Raw genomic sequence first — 20,309 nt, 5'->3', positions numbered from 1 at the left:
CAGCTTATTTACTTAAACACTGAAGCTATTGCTAATTTTATACCACCACTTATTAGAAGATGATAGTTCTGCAAATGAGGTTAATTGTATTGTTATCTGTGTAACCACAGATAGCTCTATATTAACATACATCAGAGTACAAACACACATTCTCCCATATAAATTATAAATTCAGCAACATGTTATGATCCTCTAATATGTCTGAACCAAATGAGACTGTTAGCAACAATCTTACCAAAGAATAGCTTACCAAAAAATATTCTTAACATGGAGGCAAAAAGATAAGCTCTAATTAATACTGTTTTAATACTAAGAAAAATGATCTGAAATAACTTGAATCTTCAGTCATAATATAGTACATGACAATCGTAAAGGATGACCATGCATTTAAATTCATAAGTATTTCACCCAAAGTCTTTTCTTTAGAATAAAGCTTTATTTTACTATGTTCCCGGCATTATTTTCAGTGCTGAGGCTTCAAATAAATGAACAAAGTAGACAAATACCCCTGCCCTCCTAAAATTACAGTATGTGGTACACACACTAAACAAAACAAGGAAGTAAATATACGTTAGACAATAAATACAATGGAGCAAAAGAAAGCAGTGAATAAAGGGTTGCTGGGGGTGTGCAATTTAAAATAGGGTGGTTAGGGAAAATCTCTCTGAGAGGGAAGCATCTGAGCAAACACCTGGTAAGGGAGACAGCCATGTGTAAACCTAGGGAGAGAACATTTCGGGCAGAATAAATGAAAGTTCCTGAGGTGACAACTTCCAGAAGTGATCATAGCAAGAAGTGTGGGATGGAATGAACAAGACAGAAAGCAACAGATGAGGTTAGAAAATTAATTAGGGTGAGTGATAGGGGGTGAGATGGAACAGGTCACATAGGCCTTTATAGGTTAACACAAGAAATGTAGGTTTTATTCTGAGTGAGCTGGAAAACCATTGAAGAGTTCTGAACACAGAACAGACATTACCTAACTTCTGTTTTAATAGGAACACTCTGGCTACTATTTTGAATAGAGTGAAGGGGAACAAGGTCAAAGGCAAGGAGCCTGTTTGCAAAGCTATCGAAATAATATTGGCAAGAGATCACAGTGGTTTAGACCAGGGTAAAACTAGAGGTGGTGAGAAATGCAGATTCTGAATATACTATGAAGGAAGTGCCAACAAAGTTTTCTGATATAGATTATAAAAGAAGGTAAGGAGTTGAGGCTGACTCTAAGTTCTATAGCCTGAGCAACTGAAAACAACAACAACAACACAGTTACCATTAACTAAATGAAGTAGGAAAATTTGTGAAAGATGCAGGCTTGGAGAAAGTATCTTCAGTTCAGTTTTACATGTATTAAGTCTGAGATATCTATCAGACATTCAAGCAGAAATGTTAAGTAGAGGGGCACCTGGGTGGCTCAGTCAGTTAAGCGTCTGACTTTGGCTCAGGTCATGATCTCACATTCATAGGTTCAAGCCCCATATCAGGCTCTGTGCTGACCGCTCAGAGCCTGGAGGAGCATGCTTCAAATTCTGTGTCTCCTCTCTTTCTGCCCCTCCTCTGCTCACACTCTGCTTCTCTCTCTCTTTTTCTCCCTCTCTCAAAAACAAATAAACATTAAAAAATTTTAAGAAAGAAAGAAAGAAAGAAAGAAAGAAAAGAAAGAAAGAAAGAAAGAAAGAGAAAGGTTAAGTAGAAGCCTGGAGTTGACTAAAAGAATTCTGGGCTGCAAGTATAATTGGGGAGTTACCAGTATATAGATACATTCAAAAAGGCATGAACTTGGACAGGACATCTAAGTGTACTTGGAGAAGGAAAAAGGTTCAAGGACAGCCTTGAGACAATCCAACATTAAGAGACCAGGAAAGGAGTACCAGAAAGCTGACAGAGGCCAATGGAAAGAAAAGGAAAATCCAGGAGTATGGATGCCAAATGAAGAAAGTGCTTCAGACAGAAGAACTAATCCACTGTGCCAAATGCTAAGAAATAAAGTATAAGAAGGATCTGTAACTGGCCACTGAACTTAGCAACATGGAGGATACTGAAGATCTCTGACAACAGCAACTTTGGTAGAATGGGAGGTGTAAAAGCCTGATCACAGATAGTGAGAGGAAAGGAACTGGAAAGAATACATACGTCCTGAAAATCACCGTTTCTTAATAATTTTCTTTAATGTGATTCCACTTGTTTTCTAAAGGTGTTCCAACAAAATTTAATCTACTTGTTTTCAAGGCCTGTGACCCCCGCTGTGATAACTTTTGACTGTACTTCTGAGCTCAGTCCCCTGATATGAATCCTGTGTTCTCGTGTGTGTGTGTGTGTCTCTTTACTAGAAGATCAAGTATTTGTTTCAGAAATTTTATGTAAGGAGGTAAACTTTGGGTCCTTGCATGTCTGAAAAAATTTTCATCTATCCCTCAGACTTTGGGTATAGTTCAAGAAAAAACATTTTTTTCCTAACTCTGAAAGGCATGGTTTTCCAGCATCCCATGTTGCAATATGGCATCCCATTCTGCCAATTTATTTCTCAGTTTTTGGTAAGTAAACCAATTTTTCTCCCTGGAATATTTAGGATATCTTCTTAATAAATGGTATTCTATAATGCCACAAGGACTTTTTTAGGGGCAGGCCATTTTATAATTTCTCCTACACAGCCACTATTAGGCTGTTTTAAGTAAGACTCATATCAGTTTGTCTCAAAGATGTCCTTTTTTAATAATGGCTATTTTCACTGTATTTGGCCTACAAAGATTAATCCTTTGTCTGTAAACTTTTCTAATTTTCACTCCATGAGATGGTAAATTTCATCCAATTTTACTTTGAGCCTTTCAGTATTCTCTGTAATAATCTTCTAAATTTCTTGTAGTTTCTTGTTTTCTGCTTCTTTTATTATCATTTTTAACAGTGATTCATGCCTTATGACTAAAATGTAGACTAGAGTCTCTCTGTAGATACTAATTATTTCTATTTCATTGAAGACCAGCCATGCTCAAGTATCTATAACAGTGGTAGATACTTTCTCATTTCCATATAAAAAAAGGTATAAAAAAGAAAAAAAAAAGCAGAACAGAGAGGGGAGAGGATGAATAATAAGAAATAAAAACTACAGTGGTATATCAAGATTAAAATGGTTAAATCATTAGTCCCAAATTTGTATCTTTAAGTGAATCAGAAACATTGTCTCTGAGTTCTCTCTGAAGAGATGTTGCTTTGCTGAATTAATCTCTTGCTCCTTGTACTATTCACTTAATAAGTAACACATGACTTCTTTCTATTTGTGATGATTATTCATTTCAAATGCAATTATTCATATTTCTTACTAATTGTCATAAAGTAAAATATATAAATGTGTTGTTGTCTAAGAATTAAAGAAGTAAATCAATGAAATATTAATTCTAGATCTTATTTAACCTACAAGTCATCACTTTATCATTTTAATAAGCCAGCAGCTATAGACAGGCAATAAAAACAACCTTCAAAACAATACAAGGGAAAACGTGCGTGTAGGACATACACCTCCAACAGCAGAATTGAAAGAGTTGTGATTTTAAAGACAAAGGCCTTATTTTATTTGTACTTGCATGCACTAGGTCTATTAAATGCTTGTTTCTACTGCACTAACACAGTATGTATGTAAATGATTGGACAAATGAATCAATGAACAAACATGTGCTCCTTTCTCTGATGGAAATAAGGAAATATAATGAAAAGAGAGGGCTAAGTGTTGGGTACACTTGGATCTAAATCCCAACTCTGATACTCAGGCAAGTTAAATGAAAGCTAGTGGTAGTTTAAGTGATTTAAAAAAAAAAAAAAAATATATATATATATATATATATATAAATAGTAATGAATGAAAGGAACTTAGGCAAACAGAGTAATGAGTGCTCATATTCCTATATGGACACAATATATACTAATACTGGTACACAGTAGACCTACATCTTGAATTGTCTTTGGTATCAACATATTTCTACTCCAGTGAGTAATCAACTAATAACAAAGCTTGTATAATATTTAAAAATAACACATTTATTATTTTTGCAACATAGCCTACCTACTTCAGTAACATCATCGAACCTCTATGAGAATAATACAGTAGAATAATTAAAAAATAATTCTTTGATAAAATTTTTTTAACACTTCTCCCTTCAAAAAGCACAGCCTAATCTGCTCCCTATCAGGGTGGGTTGTACTTAGACGCTTGTTTCTATTGAATACAATGTGACAGAAATGACAATGTATAATGAACAAAATTATGGCATAAAAGGCATTGTGGCTTCCTCCTTGCTCTCTCTCAGCTCCCTCTTCCTGGGAAAAGCAAGCTGCTACATCATGGGATCATTTAGGTAGTCCTATGGAAAAGTCAATGTATTCCTGCCAAGAGCAGAAGGAAGTGAGGTATTCTGACAACAGCCAATTGAATGAACCACCTAGGAAGCAGCACCTTAAGTCACGATCAAACCTGCAGATGACTGCAGTCCCAACCCACATCTTCAGGGTAACCTCATGAAAGATCTTGAGACAAACCACCCAGTCAGGTTGCTCCTGAATTTCTCACCTACAGAAACTATGGTCTACTGAAGCATAACAAATTATCCTGTAAAAATTAACAAACACAAATAACTTAAATTATTTTATATATAGAGAGAGATAGATAGATATGGATAGATAGGTATGTGGATACTGAATTTTGCTATATTTCCACCTATTATGAGAACGAAGCTCTTTTAAAAAAATGTTTGAGAGAGAGAGAACGAGCAGGGGAGGGGCAGAGAGAGGAGGGAGGGAGACAGAGAACCCCAAGCAGGCTCTGTGCATTCAGCACACAGCCTGACACAAAGGGCTTGAAACTCAAGAATTGTGAGATCATGGCCTAAGCCCAAATCCAGAGTCAGACTTTTAACCGACTGAGCCACCCAGGTGCCCCAAGAACAAAGATTTTCTAATGCCATCTCATGAAAGTATATTTTCTCCCTTTGAAAGAGCTGCTTATTCTCAGCATAGAAAGTGCCAGGTTATGGCTTACAGAATTAAAATGAATTATACTTATGTTTTGTTTGCTGGCAATCTCAGAACTGTTGCTTAGCTCTTACATTCTACCTATCACCTAATAAATATTCACTAACTAGCTACTGAATCAGGAACACTTACTTTTAGAATTTAAATCTGATTTAAATGAAGTTTTAGGCAAAGTGAGGGAGAAATCAGTTGAACCTCCAGAAGAAGAGCTTCAACTGAAAGCTTGGATCTATACACCTGTGACCCATTTGCTGGGAGCCAAAAATAACTCACTTTTTTTAAAAAAAAAAACTGAGACATAATTCATATATATCAGATCAGGTATACAACATAATGATCTGATGTTTGTACATAGGGCTAAATGATCATCAAAGTAAGTCTAGTTAACATCCATCACCATAAAGAGTAACAAATGAGAACTTCTAACTTGTATTTTGTTAGTAACCTTCAAATATACAATATGGTATTAATAACTACAACACCATGCTATACACTACAACCCTATGACTTATTTATTTTATAACTGAAAGTTTGTACCTTTTGCCCCCGTGCTCAACAATTTTGCCTGCCTCCCACTCCCACCTCTGGCAACCACTGATCTGTTCTATGTATGAGGTCTTTTTTTGTTGTTTTTTTTTTTTATTCCACACATGAGATCATACAGTATTTGTCTTTCTCTGATTTATTTCGGTTAGTATAATGCCTTCAAGGTCCATCCATATCCATATTGTTGCAAATGGCAACATTTCATTCTTTTTTATAGCTGAATAATACTCCATTTTGTATGTATGTGTCTATACACACACAACCCACATCTTTTTTTTTTTTTTTTTTTTTTTGGCCTGAGGAAAATCAATCAATCTTCCTTCTTTTGTGTGTGTGTGTGTGTGTGTGTGTGTGTGTGTGTGTGTGTTGCCTAAAACAACAGAAATTTATTCTCTTACAATTCTGGAGGTTAAAAGTTCAAAATCAAGGTGCCAATGGGGTCATATTTCCTCTCAAAGGCTTTGGAGGAAATTCTTTTGTACTTCTAGCTGGTGGTGAATGCCAGCAAACCTTTGCATTCTTTGGCTATATACCACATCTTCTTTATCCATTCACCCATCAATGAACACTTAGGTTGTTTCCGTATCTTGGTCATTGTAAATAATGCTGCAGTGAATATGGGAGTGAGTGTGTCTTTTCAAGTTAGTATTTTTGTTTTCTTCGGATAAATACCCAGAAGTGGAATAGCTGGATCACATGGTAGTTCTATTTATTAATTTTTTGATGAATCTCCATACTATCTTCCATAGTGGCTGTACCAATTTATACTCCCCCCAAGAGTATACAAGGTTTTCCTTCTTTCCATATCCCTTCCAACACTTGTTATTTCTTGTCTTTTTGATAAAAGTCGTTCTAACAGATATGAGTTGATATCTCATCGTGGCTTTGATTTGCATTTCTTTGATGATTAGTGATGTTGAGCATCCTTTCATGTACCTGTTGGCCAGGTATATGTTGTCTTTGTATGTTGTCTTTGGGAAAACGTCTACTCATTTCCTGTACCCATTTTCTAATTGGATTGTTTCTCTGCTATTGAGTTTTATGATTTCTTAATATTTTAGATATTGACCCTTTGTCAGATATATAATTTGGAAATATTTTCTCCCATTTATTAGGCTGCCTATAAATAACTCACAGTTAAAGCATCTTTTCTAGAAATAAAAAAGTTGAGACACAAATACAATTTAATCCAACAATATGAAGAGCAAAGATTCTTGATTATTCTTCTCAGCCCTCTGCAAAATCTGTTTTATATTCTCTCATATTTCCCTTTATATATATGTGCCTGCAAAATGCCCTAAAAATGGCTCTTAAAATTCCTTACAAAACACAATTCTAAAATTATCTGGCCTGAAGTTCCTTTCAGTAAAATATTTATTTATATAGAACATTGGTGATTATTATCATACTTGAGCTATAAGTTATAGAATACAAACTTCATGACAAAATGACTTTATGATAAACTACAACAAATACAGCTAGAAAGCTGTTCCATATATGCTGGAACTAATTACACTTTACCTTAGTTTACTAACATTATCTTTCTATTTTCAGCTACTAAGGCAAAGCAAATATTCCAAGAGATTAAAAAAGTATCTCCTCTGAACAACAATCTAAGCTTGCAATTAAAGTACTTCTCACACTTATATATTCTTTTTAATCTATCTCTAGATTTATCATGTCTTCTAGTCACAAGCACAAATGGTTTCTTTTACATATAAAGAATGCACAATATTCCACTAGATGTAATTAATGGATACACAATTAATAAGGACAGAGGTGATATTATTCCTATATATTGCTATAAACAAATAGACACATGAATAAAATCAATTGCAGTAAATCAAATAACATATTACCAACCACTGGACTTCTGGTTATACACAAGAAAACTTCCAGGATATGACTACCAGACTCTGTACGTGAACAACTGTAGAAATGATAAGAGTACCTAAATCAGAGAGAACTTTTAAAAGTACAACTGTTAAACTTCTCAGATCAAATGGGCTTGCTATCCCTAGTAATGTGACGAGATAATATGATAAAAGGTTAAGCGTATTTAACTATTACCTTTCTTGACAATGTTTCTGTAAATTATTGTAAAAGAGGAACAATAAACTCAGCACTGATACAGTGAAAATTACACTGAAAAACATAAAATATATGTAATCAGAAAGAGACCATTTGATAATCCGAACTTTTTGTATTTAAGTAGTTATAAAACTGTATTTCCAATTTCTGTTATGGTAAAGCCTCTATCTCACCAAATGATTATAAACTGTTACTCTATTTAAAAAAATTGTTACAAACTGCTATTTCTAAAAGACTAACCATAGAGAAAAACCTGTGAAGAAAGAACTGAATGAGAATATAACCAACACACTAGAACAATAAAGATTTTCTCTGGTTTACTGGCAATATAACTGGCTAAGGGGGAAAAAAGATTAAAGTCGAAGACAAATTGAGATGGAAGAATAAAATATCAATCCATCAAAAAATAGGATGAAGAATATTCTTCAAATTTACCTCTCATTTAGATAGGAAGATCTGATTCAGATGTGGCACAAAAAGGACCCTGCTCAACTCACCCTCCTATGGGATGCCAAGAAAAATCAGTTTCAAATCAAGAAACAGCACAGATTTATTTCCATGTCAATGAGTGAGCCAAGAAAAGAAATAACAAGAGTACAGGAAAAAAAGGAAAATAGAAAATTCAATGTTATGCATACCAAATGTAGCAAATTTCATTTGATGATAAAAATTCACAAAATGTGCTCAGAACAAATTAATACACCTATGATATTTAGACACTTGGATGCCTGCTAACCACAAAAAAAAAAAAAAAGAGCTTATGTGTGTGGGTTAAAAACAAGCATGACAAAACGCTGATGCAAGATGTTGTGTAAGAGTGGTTCCTTATACTTCACAAAAATTTGTTTAGAAATTTTCATGATAAAAACTTTTCAAGTATTTTCCTTTTCTCTGCAGTCATTTGTTGAAGAACTATTAAGTGCAAAACTCTTAAACATATGTTACAGTTCAATGGATTTTTACATATATTACATATCTGAATAACTACCACGTGGTTCAAGATATAAAACATTACCATCATTTCAGAAGGTTCTCTCTTACCTCTTCCAATTTATTAACTCCTCTCAATCCAGAGGCAACCACTTTCTGGACTTCTACTCCCCCAAATTAGCTTTTACTGTTTTAAAATACACAAGTGGAATTATACAATGTGAACTCTTTTGCGTCTGTCTACTTTTGATCAACACAATTCATTCATGTTGTTATAAATGTTCCTATACATAAATTCTGATGCAATATTTTGTTGTTTTTTTAGATCGAAATGTTTTCTAATTTCTACTGTGACTTCAGATTAATGCACTATTTAAAAATGTCTTGCTTACTGGGTGTTGTATGGAAACCAATTTGACAGTAAATTTCATATATTAAAAAAAAAAAAAAAAAAAAAAAAAAATGTCTTGCTTAACTTCTAAACATCTGGAGTCTTTCCAGTTATTTTTCTATTACTGAACTGTAATTAATTCTACAATGATCAGAAAACATGCACTACATAATGTCAATCTGAAATCTGATGATACTTCTTTAAGAATTAGAATGTTTTGTCAAATGTCCCAAGTGCACTTAAAAAAAAAAAAGGTATAGTCTTCAGTTGTTAGACACAATATTCTAGAAATGTCAATTAAGTCAAGGTGATTAATCATGTCATACAAATTTTATTCCTTTACTGATTTTTTTACATAACTGTTCTATCATTTACTTAAACACGTATTTAAAATCTCAGCTATGAATACATAACTATCTTTCCTGTTAGTTATACTAATTTCTCCGTTCAGAATCTATATTATTAAGTGAACACATACTTACAATTATATTTTCTTGATGAAGTGACCCACATATTATAATATATTCTTCTTTACTTATTATAATACACCTTGTCTTACATCTGTTTTGTACAAATTAATACGATCAGCTTTCTTTTGATGTTTGCAGACAATACTCAATTTTATCTTTTTACTTTGATCTTACATGCATTTTGCACTTAAAGTGTTCTTTATAAATAAAACATACATGAATCTTATTTATAAGGCCTAACAATATTTGTATTGCCACTGAAGTGTCTAAACCATTTACATTTAACATAATTACCATAATACAGATTAGCTTAAGTATCACCTTTCTATGTGTTGTTTCTTTAGTCTTCCTTATCTATGAATCTCTACTAGGTGCTGAAAAGATTGGAAACAGGCTGGAGACTAAAGAGGCCTTCTTTCAGGGTGAAAGGAAGGTACTGACTGCCAACAAGTGAATAAAATAAAGTCCTACCTACACCTTTCACACATACAGGAAAAAAAAAAAAAAAAAAGCCTTACCCTACTGACAGAATGACACCAATTACTGTCCTCCATTGTGGCTAGAGGATAGGTAAAAGAAGAAAAACAAAACAAACCACCTTTACTACTGAACAGTGTTAGGAAATAGATCAAGGATTTCAAGACATGGAAAAACAAATGCAAGAAATAAAAGACATTGACAAATAACAAAAAGGCATTTATGGGCTCATCAAAGGACCAGGGGGAGAAGGTATAAATGAACTTCAAGACAGGTCATGAAAAAGTACCCAAACTGAAATACAAATTAAAAAAAAAAAAAAAAAAAATGTGTGGGGAGGAAATTAAACAGAGCCTCCAAGAAATGTAGGACTGTATGAAATGAACTACCACCTACATACCCGGATTCTCACAAGCAGAGCTGGTAAGTGGTACAGATGAAATATTAGAAGATATTCTGAGAAATTTCCAAATATTATTTAAGAGATTAAATATAAATTTAAGAAAGGCTCAGCAAACAATCACAACAAGCACTATATATAGAAAACACAAATACCCCAAGACAAATCATTTTCAACCTGCTATAAAAACCCAACAATAAAGGAAACATTTTTGACGCAGAGAAATGAAGAATTACACCTGACTTCTTGTCAGAAACCATACAAGCAAAAAGACAATATAAATGGCATCCTTAAAGTAACATAAGAAAAACACTGTGAACAAATAATCCTATACCCAGCAAAATACTGTGCAAGGAAAATAAAAAGTAAAATAGAGTATGTTATAGCCAACCCAAGAGACTTTGTTACCAGTAGACCTGAACTACAGAAAGAGTACAAAACAGACATTTGATTCTACAAAGGAATATGGAACTCTAAAGATAATTAAAGTGAAGGACATGCAAAATTTTTTTTTCCTTATTTTTAGTTACTTCAAACCAGAACTGTATAAAGTAGCACTCACTGATAGAACTTTCTGAGATGATGAAAATGTTCTGTATCTTACACAGTTCGATCTGAAAACTAAAAGCTACCTGTGGCTACTAAGCACTTAAAAAAAATGGCTAATATACAGAAATTAATTTAAACTTAATACTAACTACTTGAAATTCAAATTAAATAGTCACACTGGCTAGGACATACTAGACAATGCAGGTCTAAAGCAAACATAGTAGCAAGGTATTATGAACTTATGGCATATATAAAAGTAAAACGTATGACAATAGTAGTGCTAACAATAGTAAGAAATTGGCAATATAGTGTTATGAAGCACTGATACCATATAAAAAGTGGTATAACACTGCCTGTATAAAGACTGGAATTAAAGATGTATAATACAAATCACAGAGAAGCCAGTATAAATTTTTTAAACAGGCAAACTTAAGTATAAGTAATGAGCTACTAATGAAGATAAAAATAGAGAACCTACTTTTATAGGTTAAATAAAAAACTAAGGGAGATTTAAATGTAATCACATTAATAATTACATTACACATAAACGGTCTAAACAACCAAATTAAAAAGCCATATTGTCAGGATGGGTTAAAAAGAAAGTGGGTTTCTATACCAAACCTACTTTAAATATAAAGGCATAGATGTAAAGTAAAAAGACATACTATGCAAACACTAACCAAAAGAAAGGTAGAGTGATATTAACGTCAGATAAAATAGACTGCAGAAAATGGAATACTGTCTTTATACAAAGTATGTTATTGGTCTACAAAAAAAAGAGAAACATCAAAATCAATTATAAAGATATATTTACGTATACATTTTATGTATTTATTATATATATATTTCCAAATATTTGGAAACTGAGTGATATGGTTTTTTTTAAGTATGAAATTTATTGTCAAATTGGTTTCCATACAACACCCAGTGCAAGAATGACATACTTCTAAATAACCATGGGTCAAAGTGAAAGTCACATTAAGTATTTAGAAAATATCAACAGAACAAAAGTTGTGGGAATATCTAAAGTAGTGTTTAGAAGGAAATGAAGGTCTCAAATCAATGGCTCAAGTTTATACCTTAAGAAATCCTAATAGACTGGATTTAAACCCAAAAGCATACAAAAAGAAAATAGTAAAGAGCAAACATCAATGAAACTGGAAAAAAAAAAAAATTTTTTTAATGCAATAAAACAAAAAACTGGATCTTTGGAAAAATTAATAAAATTGATAAACCTGGACACAAACTAGTAAAGGCAAAAGAGAGGACACATTGTCAACATGAGAAATAAATGAAAAGACATCATTACAGTAGCTATAGACAGTAAAGAGATAATAAAGAAACGACTTTATGGCAATGAATAGATGAAACAGATGAATTCCTTGAAAGACACAAAGCACTAAAATTCATATAGTGAGTAAAAGTGATTCATGCAAAGACGAAAAACTTTCAAGAATAGATAACCCTAATCATCTTATACCTATTAATTGAATGTATCCTTTAAAACCTTTCAAAAAGAGAACTCTGGGCCCAGAGGGGTTAGCTTGAAAACTCCAGCAAAGATTTATCAAACAAAGACCACTCTTATCGGAAATTTTTCAGAAAATTTAACACTTTCAAATTCTGAGGCCAGCATGATCCTAATTCAAAGATTTACATAAAAAGTTATCTTTTGTGGACATAAATACAAAAAAGTACTCAACAAACTATGAGCAAATCTAATCCACCAATTTATGAAAATGATAATACGTCATGACCAAATGAGATATCTAGAGAATGCAAGGCTGATTCAACATTTAAAAATAAAATATTAACAGACCATATGATCATCTCAATAAATAACAGTAAAAACATCTGACCAAACTCAGTGTCCACTTGTTAAAAATTCTCAGCAATCAAGGAACAGAATGAGAACACAGTTAACTTCATAAAAGGCCTAGTATACTTACAATGGTAATACAGAATATATAGAATATATAATAATTTGATAAAAAGGCCCTATTATACTTAATAATAAAAGACTGAAACCAACAAGTCACTTCTAAAAAAATTTTACGGAAAAGCAAAAAACTACAACAGCCAGGATGATTTTGAAAAAGAGTAGGTCAGGTGGCACCTGCATGGCTCAGTCGGTTAAGTGTCCAACTCTTGATCTCGATCTCGGCTCAGGTCATGATCTCGTGGTTCATGAGTTCGAACCCCGGGTCAGGCTCTGCACTGACAGTGAGGAGCCTGCTTGGAGTTCTCTCTCCCACTCTCTCTGACCCTACCTCACTCATGCTTGCGCGCTCTCTCTCTCTCTCTCTCAAAATAAATAAATAAACTTTAAAAATTAAAAAAAAAATAGCAAGTCAGTCAAAGAAAGACAAATACCATATGATTTCACTTATATGTGGAATTTACAAATGAGCAAAGGGACAAAAAAGAGAGAGGCAAGCCAAGAAACAGACTCTTAAATAGAGAACAAACAAAATAGAGAACAAAAGAGAGGTGAGGAGGGAATAGGTGAAATAGGTGAAATAGGTGATGGGGGTTAAAGAGGGCACTTGTGATGAGCAATGGGTATATGGAAGTGCTGAATCACTATATTGTACACCTGAATCTAATATTACACTGTAGGTTAACTAACTGAAATACAAATAAAAACTTAAAAATGAAGTAAGTACTGCAAATAAACAAAGTTGGGAGTACTCACACTACCTGATTTCAAGATTTACTGTAAAGCAACAATAACCATGACAATGTGGAACTGGCAAAACGACAGGTATAAAGATCAAGGAATTAGTCCAGAAATAGACCCACATATATGGACAACTGATTTTTAACTAAGTTAATTCAATGAGGAAATCAAAGATTTCCTAACAAATGGTGCTAGAACTGAGAAAACAAGCCTTAACCCTTATCTCCCACCATATATAAAAACTAACTTAAAATGTATGATACACCTTGTCATAAAAGCCAGAACTATAAACCTGTAGAAGAAAACATAATCGGTACAACTTTCCACTAAGCAAACTTAGAACACAGAAACACAAATCCTAAAAGGAAGATTGATGAACTGAATTTAATCGAAATTAAAAACTCTTCTGTTCTGAAAAGTTAGGAAAATAAAAAGGTAAGCTTCAGACTGCATTATGTGTGTATGTGTCTGTGTGGGTGAAAGGACTTCCACAAAAAAACATACAAAGAATACGTACAACTCAGTGAGATAAACAATGTTTACAAATAAGCAAGATTTGAACCGATACTTCACAAAGGAAGACACACAAAGGACCAAAAGCAAATTCTCAGCATTATTAATCTTTAGATAGATGTAAATTAATATTATAGTGTGATATTACTACATACCCACTAGAAGGACTAAAATGAAAAAGTCTGAAATAACCAAATGTTGATGAGGGTATAGAGCAACTGGAACTGTACCTCGGAAGCTGTGTGGCAGGTTTTTACATGTAAACATTCAGTTACGCTACAATGCAACAGATGCATTTCTAGGTATTTACCCAAGAGAAACACAAAACTTCATGAACGGATGTTAACAGCGATTTATCAATAATACCCCCAAACTGGAAACAATCCATTTATCCATAAATATGTGAAATAGTCAAAAAACTGTGGTAGATCAATACCATGGACTACTACTCAACAATTAAAAGTCATGAATCAGTTAAACACAGAAAAGTATTTAGGATTCTCTAACCCATCATGCTAACAGAAAAAAAAGCTAGATGCAACAGAGTATGTAATTCCATTTATATGAAACTCTAGAACAAATGAAACCAATTTACAGTGAGAAAGAGAGGACAATGGTTTCCTGGGGCTGAGGGGTAAAAATGTCACTGCGTAGGGCAGAAGGGAACTTCTGGGAATGAGAGAAATATTCTCTATCTTGATAGTGGTAATGAAAACATTCTACTGTTGAATGTGGTACTGGTGATAGGGGTGTACGTGTTCGTCAAGACATACTCAACTGTCTATTTTAAATACACACATTTTATTGTATGTAAATTATCCTCAAAAAAGGTGATTCTTTAAAATGGAACTCTTTTGGGAAAATATAAAACAAGGAATATTGGTAATGCCCTTATATAACCACTAAAAAGAAGTCAAAAACATCAATAAAATTCAATACCCACTATGGTTTTTAAAAATGTCATCCGAAATTAAAAATAACAATAAAATCACCTTGGAAAGCCAAGAACAGAAGAAAATATTTTAACTTAATATTCTCTTTATCAGAAAGTTTCAGCAAACATCATAACCGATGTTTAAAAAATCAGAAGCATTTCCCTCAAAGACAGAAACAATATGTTTTTAGCTATCACTATTATTCAAAATTATATAGGAAGTATACCAGCCAAAGCAATGAGGAAAACACCTAAGTTATAAAAAAAAAAAAAATGAAAAGAAAGCCACAAATCTGTGAAAACTTTGAGACAATCATCAACTCAAGTGATTAGATACATGATAAACAAAAAAAATTCAAAAGTTTTCCTATAACCAGAAAGAGAAAGAGAAAATTTTACTGAAAGTTTCCATCCACCAGAGCAAATCAAATCATAAGATAGCTAGGAATATTAGAAAGAAATGTGATACATATGGGGGGGGGGGGGGACGGGGGACCTATAAAACTCAAGAATATAAAGCAAGATGTGAATAAAAGGGAAAGACATACCATACATGCATACTTTTCTGAGGGGAGAGGCTCAGTATCATAAAGATCAGTTTGCCCAAAATCAATCTAAAATTTCAATATGACATCATTCAAAAAACCTAAGGATTTTTCATTTAATTTATAAATTGAGTCTGAAGTTCATCTGGAGAAGAAATGCATAAGAGTCAAGTAATTTTGAAAAAAGGGAAAAATAGTTATCAAAATTTAAAATATGCATACCCTTTTACCCAGCAATTCCATGGCAGGAATCCATGCTCCAGAAATAATCACATACAGAGGAAGTTTCCCTAACAGTTGACTTTTAGGATAAAGGTAGGACTACAAGGGGGGTGGGAACACACTGTTTGAATTTTTTTTAAATTTTTTAAGATTTAAAGTTTGTAATTAAAAACTAATCAATACATGAAAAAGTTGGTTTCAAATAAAGCATTATTTGTGATTGCAAAAAAACTAAATGTGTTCCAATAAAGGAATAGTTAATTACAGCTCATTCAAACTAATGAAATACCTCTTAACCTTTGTCAGTATCCGAAAGACCTATATATAACAAATAAACATGTCCAACACATAAAAACAAGTGAAAGAAGCAAGTGTATACCAATGTGTCTGGTATTCCTCCCACTTCTCCCCCCAAAACCCAACTTTACATGTATGTAAATGTGTTCAGAAATGCATTTAGAAAGATGCACAGTAAATGGTTAACTTTAGACAGTGGAGTGGGGCTGGGGGATGAAAAATGTTCACTTTTACCTGACAGTCCTTTTTCTAAATTGTTAAATTTTACATCAAGTTTGCATTTCTATAATTAATTTTTAACACTTAAAATTATTTTATATAAAAATGACATGAATTCTAGGAGAAAAAAACTAAAAAAATAGTTTAAACGTTTATTTGTTATCACCATGTTTATTTACATACTCTTCCAATGATCTGTAGTCTTCAGCAGAGGTGACTGCCATTTTAAGGAAATTCAACTGACCAAATAGATTATGATAAAAAATAATACAGTGCGCCTTTTTTTTAAGTCGTAAACTTCACAGAAACATCAGACTCAAAGCAGGGTCCATGCATACGCAAAAAATTTTTAATGCCTTGGAGAGGGAAGTCTCCTAAACAGATTATTCTTCCTCCTTGCAAAAAAGAGTATTTACCTCCTCCTTTTTTCTTCAACTTGGTCTGGGCGACTTTAAACTCACCATTTTGAATGTGCGCAAAATGATTTACAAGCAGTAATCTTAGGGAGGCCAAAACTGAAGGTGGATCTGTGAGAGGGGGGCTCAGACCTGACATCGCTAACCGGCAGAAGCATTGATGGAATGGCGGTAATATCGGGAGAAAAACGATTGTTGTGATTTGTACAGGGTGTGCTGCGTACCCGAGCCTTGGTGACAATCGGAGAAAATGCAAATACAGCCAGGAGAGCGACCGCAACGGAAGGCTTCCTGGGGGAGGGGGGGTGCAGGCCTGTGGCGTAAGATGGATCAGCTCTATGTGGGGTGACTGGAAACGGACAGAGAAGGCGGCTGTGAGATTTTGGTGGGGGGCACACTCATACAGCCGCCAGTTTCGGCAGAAAGGCAGCGGGGTCCTTGGCCAAGGCACCAAGGACAGCAGAAGCGGCAGCAGGGAAGAGCGGCGGGTGGACACCCCGAGATCAATCGATGCCATTCGCTGGGGCCAGCAGGCGCGGTGGCCACGGACTCGAGCGCGGCCCCAGGTCCGGGTTGGACCGGGCCCAGGAGGCGAAGAAGGCCTCTCACAGCCATCAACCCCACCCACCATGGCCGGCGCAGCGGGCAGGGACAGGCCCCACTCCTTCTCGAGGAGAGAAATTAAGAAACGGAGGGGGTGAAGGCAGCAATTTCCTCGCCCCGACCCTGATATTCCTGACATCAGAACAAGCCAGATTAAAAAAAAAAAAAAACCCTCACCGAACTGTGCAGCGGCTCCGGAGCGAGAACAGCGCTCGATCCTCCACCCGCCACCACCGCCTTCTTCTCCGCCTCCGACTCCTCCCCCGCGGAACGCGCAGCGGCAGGCGGCAGCGGCGGCGGTGGCGGCGGCGGCGGCGGCGGCGGAAGCAGAGGCGGTGGCGGCGCGTCCCGCCCCTTGCGCCGCGGTAGAGGCGAAGGAGGAGGGCATTCAAGCCCCGCCCCGAGGCCAGCACCGACCAATAGACTCAAAGGGCCTCTGCGGGGAAAAATCCACATGTCCAATCGGAACCCGAGGAGTGGGCTCACGTCAATGGTTGGGACGTGGCAGAAAAACGGAAAAATACTTGGACCGTATGTACTCCCTGGTACTCCCTTCTCGTTCAGTAGGACTTCACCGATTGGCCGAAGAGCGGAAGGATGAAGGCACACTCCCCCCACTCTCAACCCAGTCCGGGTCTGGGCGCACCTCCTTTCCCTGCAGCACTGCGACGTTCGGGCAGGAGGCGGGGCACCGTGATGGGGCTGGAACGGCAAGGCCTTTTGTGGTTCGGGCTGGGAGAAAAGGCGGGGTCTCAGGGAAAGGGAAGGGGGTGTGGAGAACCAAGGGAAGAACTGGCGCAGCTAGACTTTTTCAGAAAACCCGAAGCAACAACCAAAATGGAGGCGTTAAAATCAATCCTAATTCCACTGGAAACCTGACTAACAAGGTTAAGGTCTCCTGACACAAAGTTCAAAGCGTTGCAGTTCAGATATGAGTGGGACAAGAAAAAATAGGTGGAAGAAGGACACATTGGCCCATCCTGACTCGGCTTACTATCTAGTGGGTTTTCCCCTCCCACCCTACAATCACACCCTTGCATCCTCATTTCTCATTCTGTTGGAAGCGGAGTATAGCGGACGCCTGCTTTCGCTCTCTATAGACCTTGCCTAATTAGAACCTTCCAGTTTGCATCTAGAGGCTAACCGGCTGTCAAGGCGAGAAGTAACAGCTCCCATCACATGTAACCAAAATAAATACAACAGCTGTAGTCCCTGGACATCTTGCTTAATTTAAACACGGGTAACAGTTTACTTAATCATGTCAGTGATGCTAAATTGTTTCTTTGTCCGGCACATGTCCTTTCTTTTTCATCCTGAACATGTCCGCTTCTCTGATTACAGTCCTGCTTTCCTGCCACCTTATTCCCCAACCCCCTCAACTCCTTTCACACATATGCCCAGTGCCCAGGATGTATTTATCGTGTCCCCTCCCCCAAGGATTAAGAGCCCCACTTCTTGTGCTGTCCCTGGCAACTGCAAAATCTGCCACTGATCTCAGACTTTTTTTTTTTTCCTGTTGGTTAAAACAAATTATCCAAAATTTACTATGGGAACTTAAGTTATGAGATTTGCTATAGGCATTTTGTGCAATCAAATCCAAGTCTCAGCCCACCCATGTAGTACATTTCTTACCAAGAAACCATTTCCCACTTGATATTTCTCTCCTTTACACACGTTGTTCTAGAAGCTGTGGCTCTTTTTCCATCCAAGTTTTCCCACTTTGAAAGATAATTCATACTTTAATCACATTTCTTTAATCTCCCTTAGGATGTTGCATACTGATCCAATTGGATATACCAACATGTTTGTTGGGGCAGGTTTCTCAACTTCAATCTTTTTCATACTTGTGTATACTACTCACAGTATTATTTATTATTTTCTTTAAATGTATTTTTTTTTTCAATTTCTTTAGAGGGAAAGTTTATAAAAGTACTATGAATGGAAGAAAACCTCCATCATCGATTCTAGTTTGAAAGTAACAGTAAGAAAAGTGCACAAAACAATTTTTTTAAATGATGGCTAGAAACTATTGCCTACTAAAGTCTCTGAGCCTAAACCCCACTTCCTGTTAAAAGGGTCTGTTACCCAGCATTAGACACATATTAAAGATCAAGCACACAAATGGCATTTTTATCATGATGTAATCAAAGAATAGAAAAATAGAGCTAAAATAGGAATCACTTTCTCACTATGAGTCATTATTTTTAATCCTGCATGCATGCCCCAAGTAAAGTCATCCAAGGCATCAGAAGTGATCTGTGTTACTTTTTGGGAAACACTGCTGTGGAGGCTTAAATCATGTATTCTATAATCAAACAGACCGTATTCTCATAATAGCTCCTGCATTTATAGCTGTGTGCCTCTGGACAATCTATTTACCTCTCTGGCCTCTTATTTCCAATTTAAATATGGGAAAAGTAATAATATTTACTCATGAGTCACTGAATACATTAAATAGCCTAATAAAGGTAAAGCATATCATACCTACCATGTTGTAAGTACTAAATACATATTAGCTGATGTATTATATTATGTGTAAATAGAGATGATAATAATATGTATTATTGCCTTGTACATACAATTCTTATTGACTCCAGAGATGAGAAGCATTCCCCAAAGCAATGAGTTAAGATATGATGTAAAACAGTGGTCCTTAAAGAGTGATACAGACCAACAGCATCAGCATTACCTGGGAACTTTTAAAAATACAAATTCTCAGGTAGGTCCATCCTCAGACCTGAATTGGAAACTCTAACTGTGGAGTCCAGCAATCTGTAGCTTAGCGAGTCTTCCAGACGATTCTGATGTATGTAAAGTTTGGTGACCACAGATATTGTAGAAAGAGGACTGACTAGTCAAGGAGTGGGAGGGCCTGACTTTTAATTATAGTCTTAAAGTGACATCAGCCAAATGGAAGCATAAGGACCTCTGAAAATTCTTTTCTCCACAAAAGCAGTGAGAAAACTGGCAATTTTGTCAGAGTCAACTTTTTCCAAATTCTAGATAT

The 20,309-nt window shown here is 35.5% G+C and overlaps 1 protein-coding gene across 2 annotated transcripts in view; it reads right to left on the bottom strand.

Moving 5' to 3' along the window:
- The window catches only part of PJA2 (praja ring finger ubiquitin ligase 2), a 69,324-nt gene extending 51,619 nt beyond the window's left edge, over positions 1-17,705 (bottom strand). The window contains exon 1 of one of the 2 annotated variants that reach the window (XM_060635236.3): positions 17,480-17,705. In XM_060635236.3, the coding sequence (XP_060491219.3) occupies positions 17,480-17,690 (211 nt within the window). In that variant the 5' untranslated portion in view covers positions 17,691-17,705. The remainder of the gene's footprint in view (positions 1-17,479) is intronic. The other variant, XM_060635237.3, reaches the window with a different exon arrangement.
- Between the last annotated feature and the right edge of the window lie 2,604 nt (positions 17,706-20,309).

Source organism: Panthera onca, chromosome A1 (assembly GCF_046562875.1).
Source record: "Panthera onca isolate mPanOnc1 chromosome A1, mPanOnc1 haplotype 2, whole genome shotgun sequence".
Classification (NCBI taxonomy): Eukaryota; Metazoa; Chordata; class Mammalia; order Carnivora; family Felidae; genus Panthera; species Panthera onca.
The sequence above is the reverse complement of the archived record's forward strand: the minus strand, read 5'-3'. Positions and strand labels throughout refer to the sequence as shown.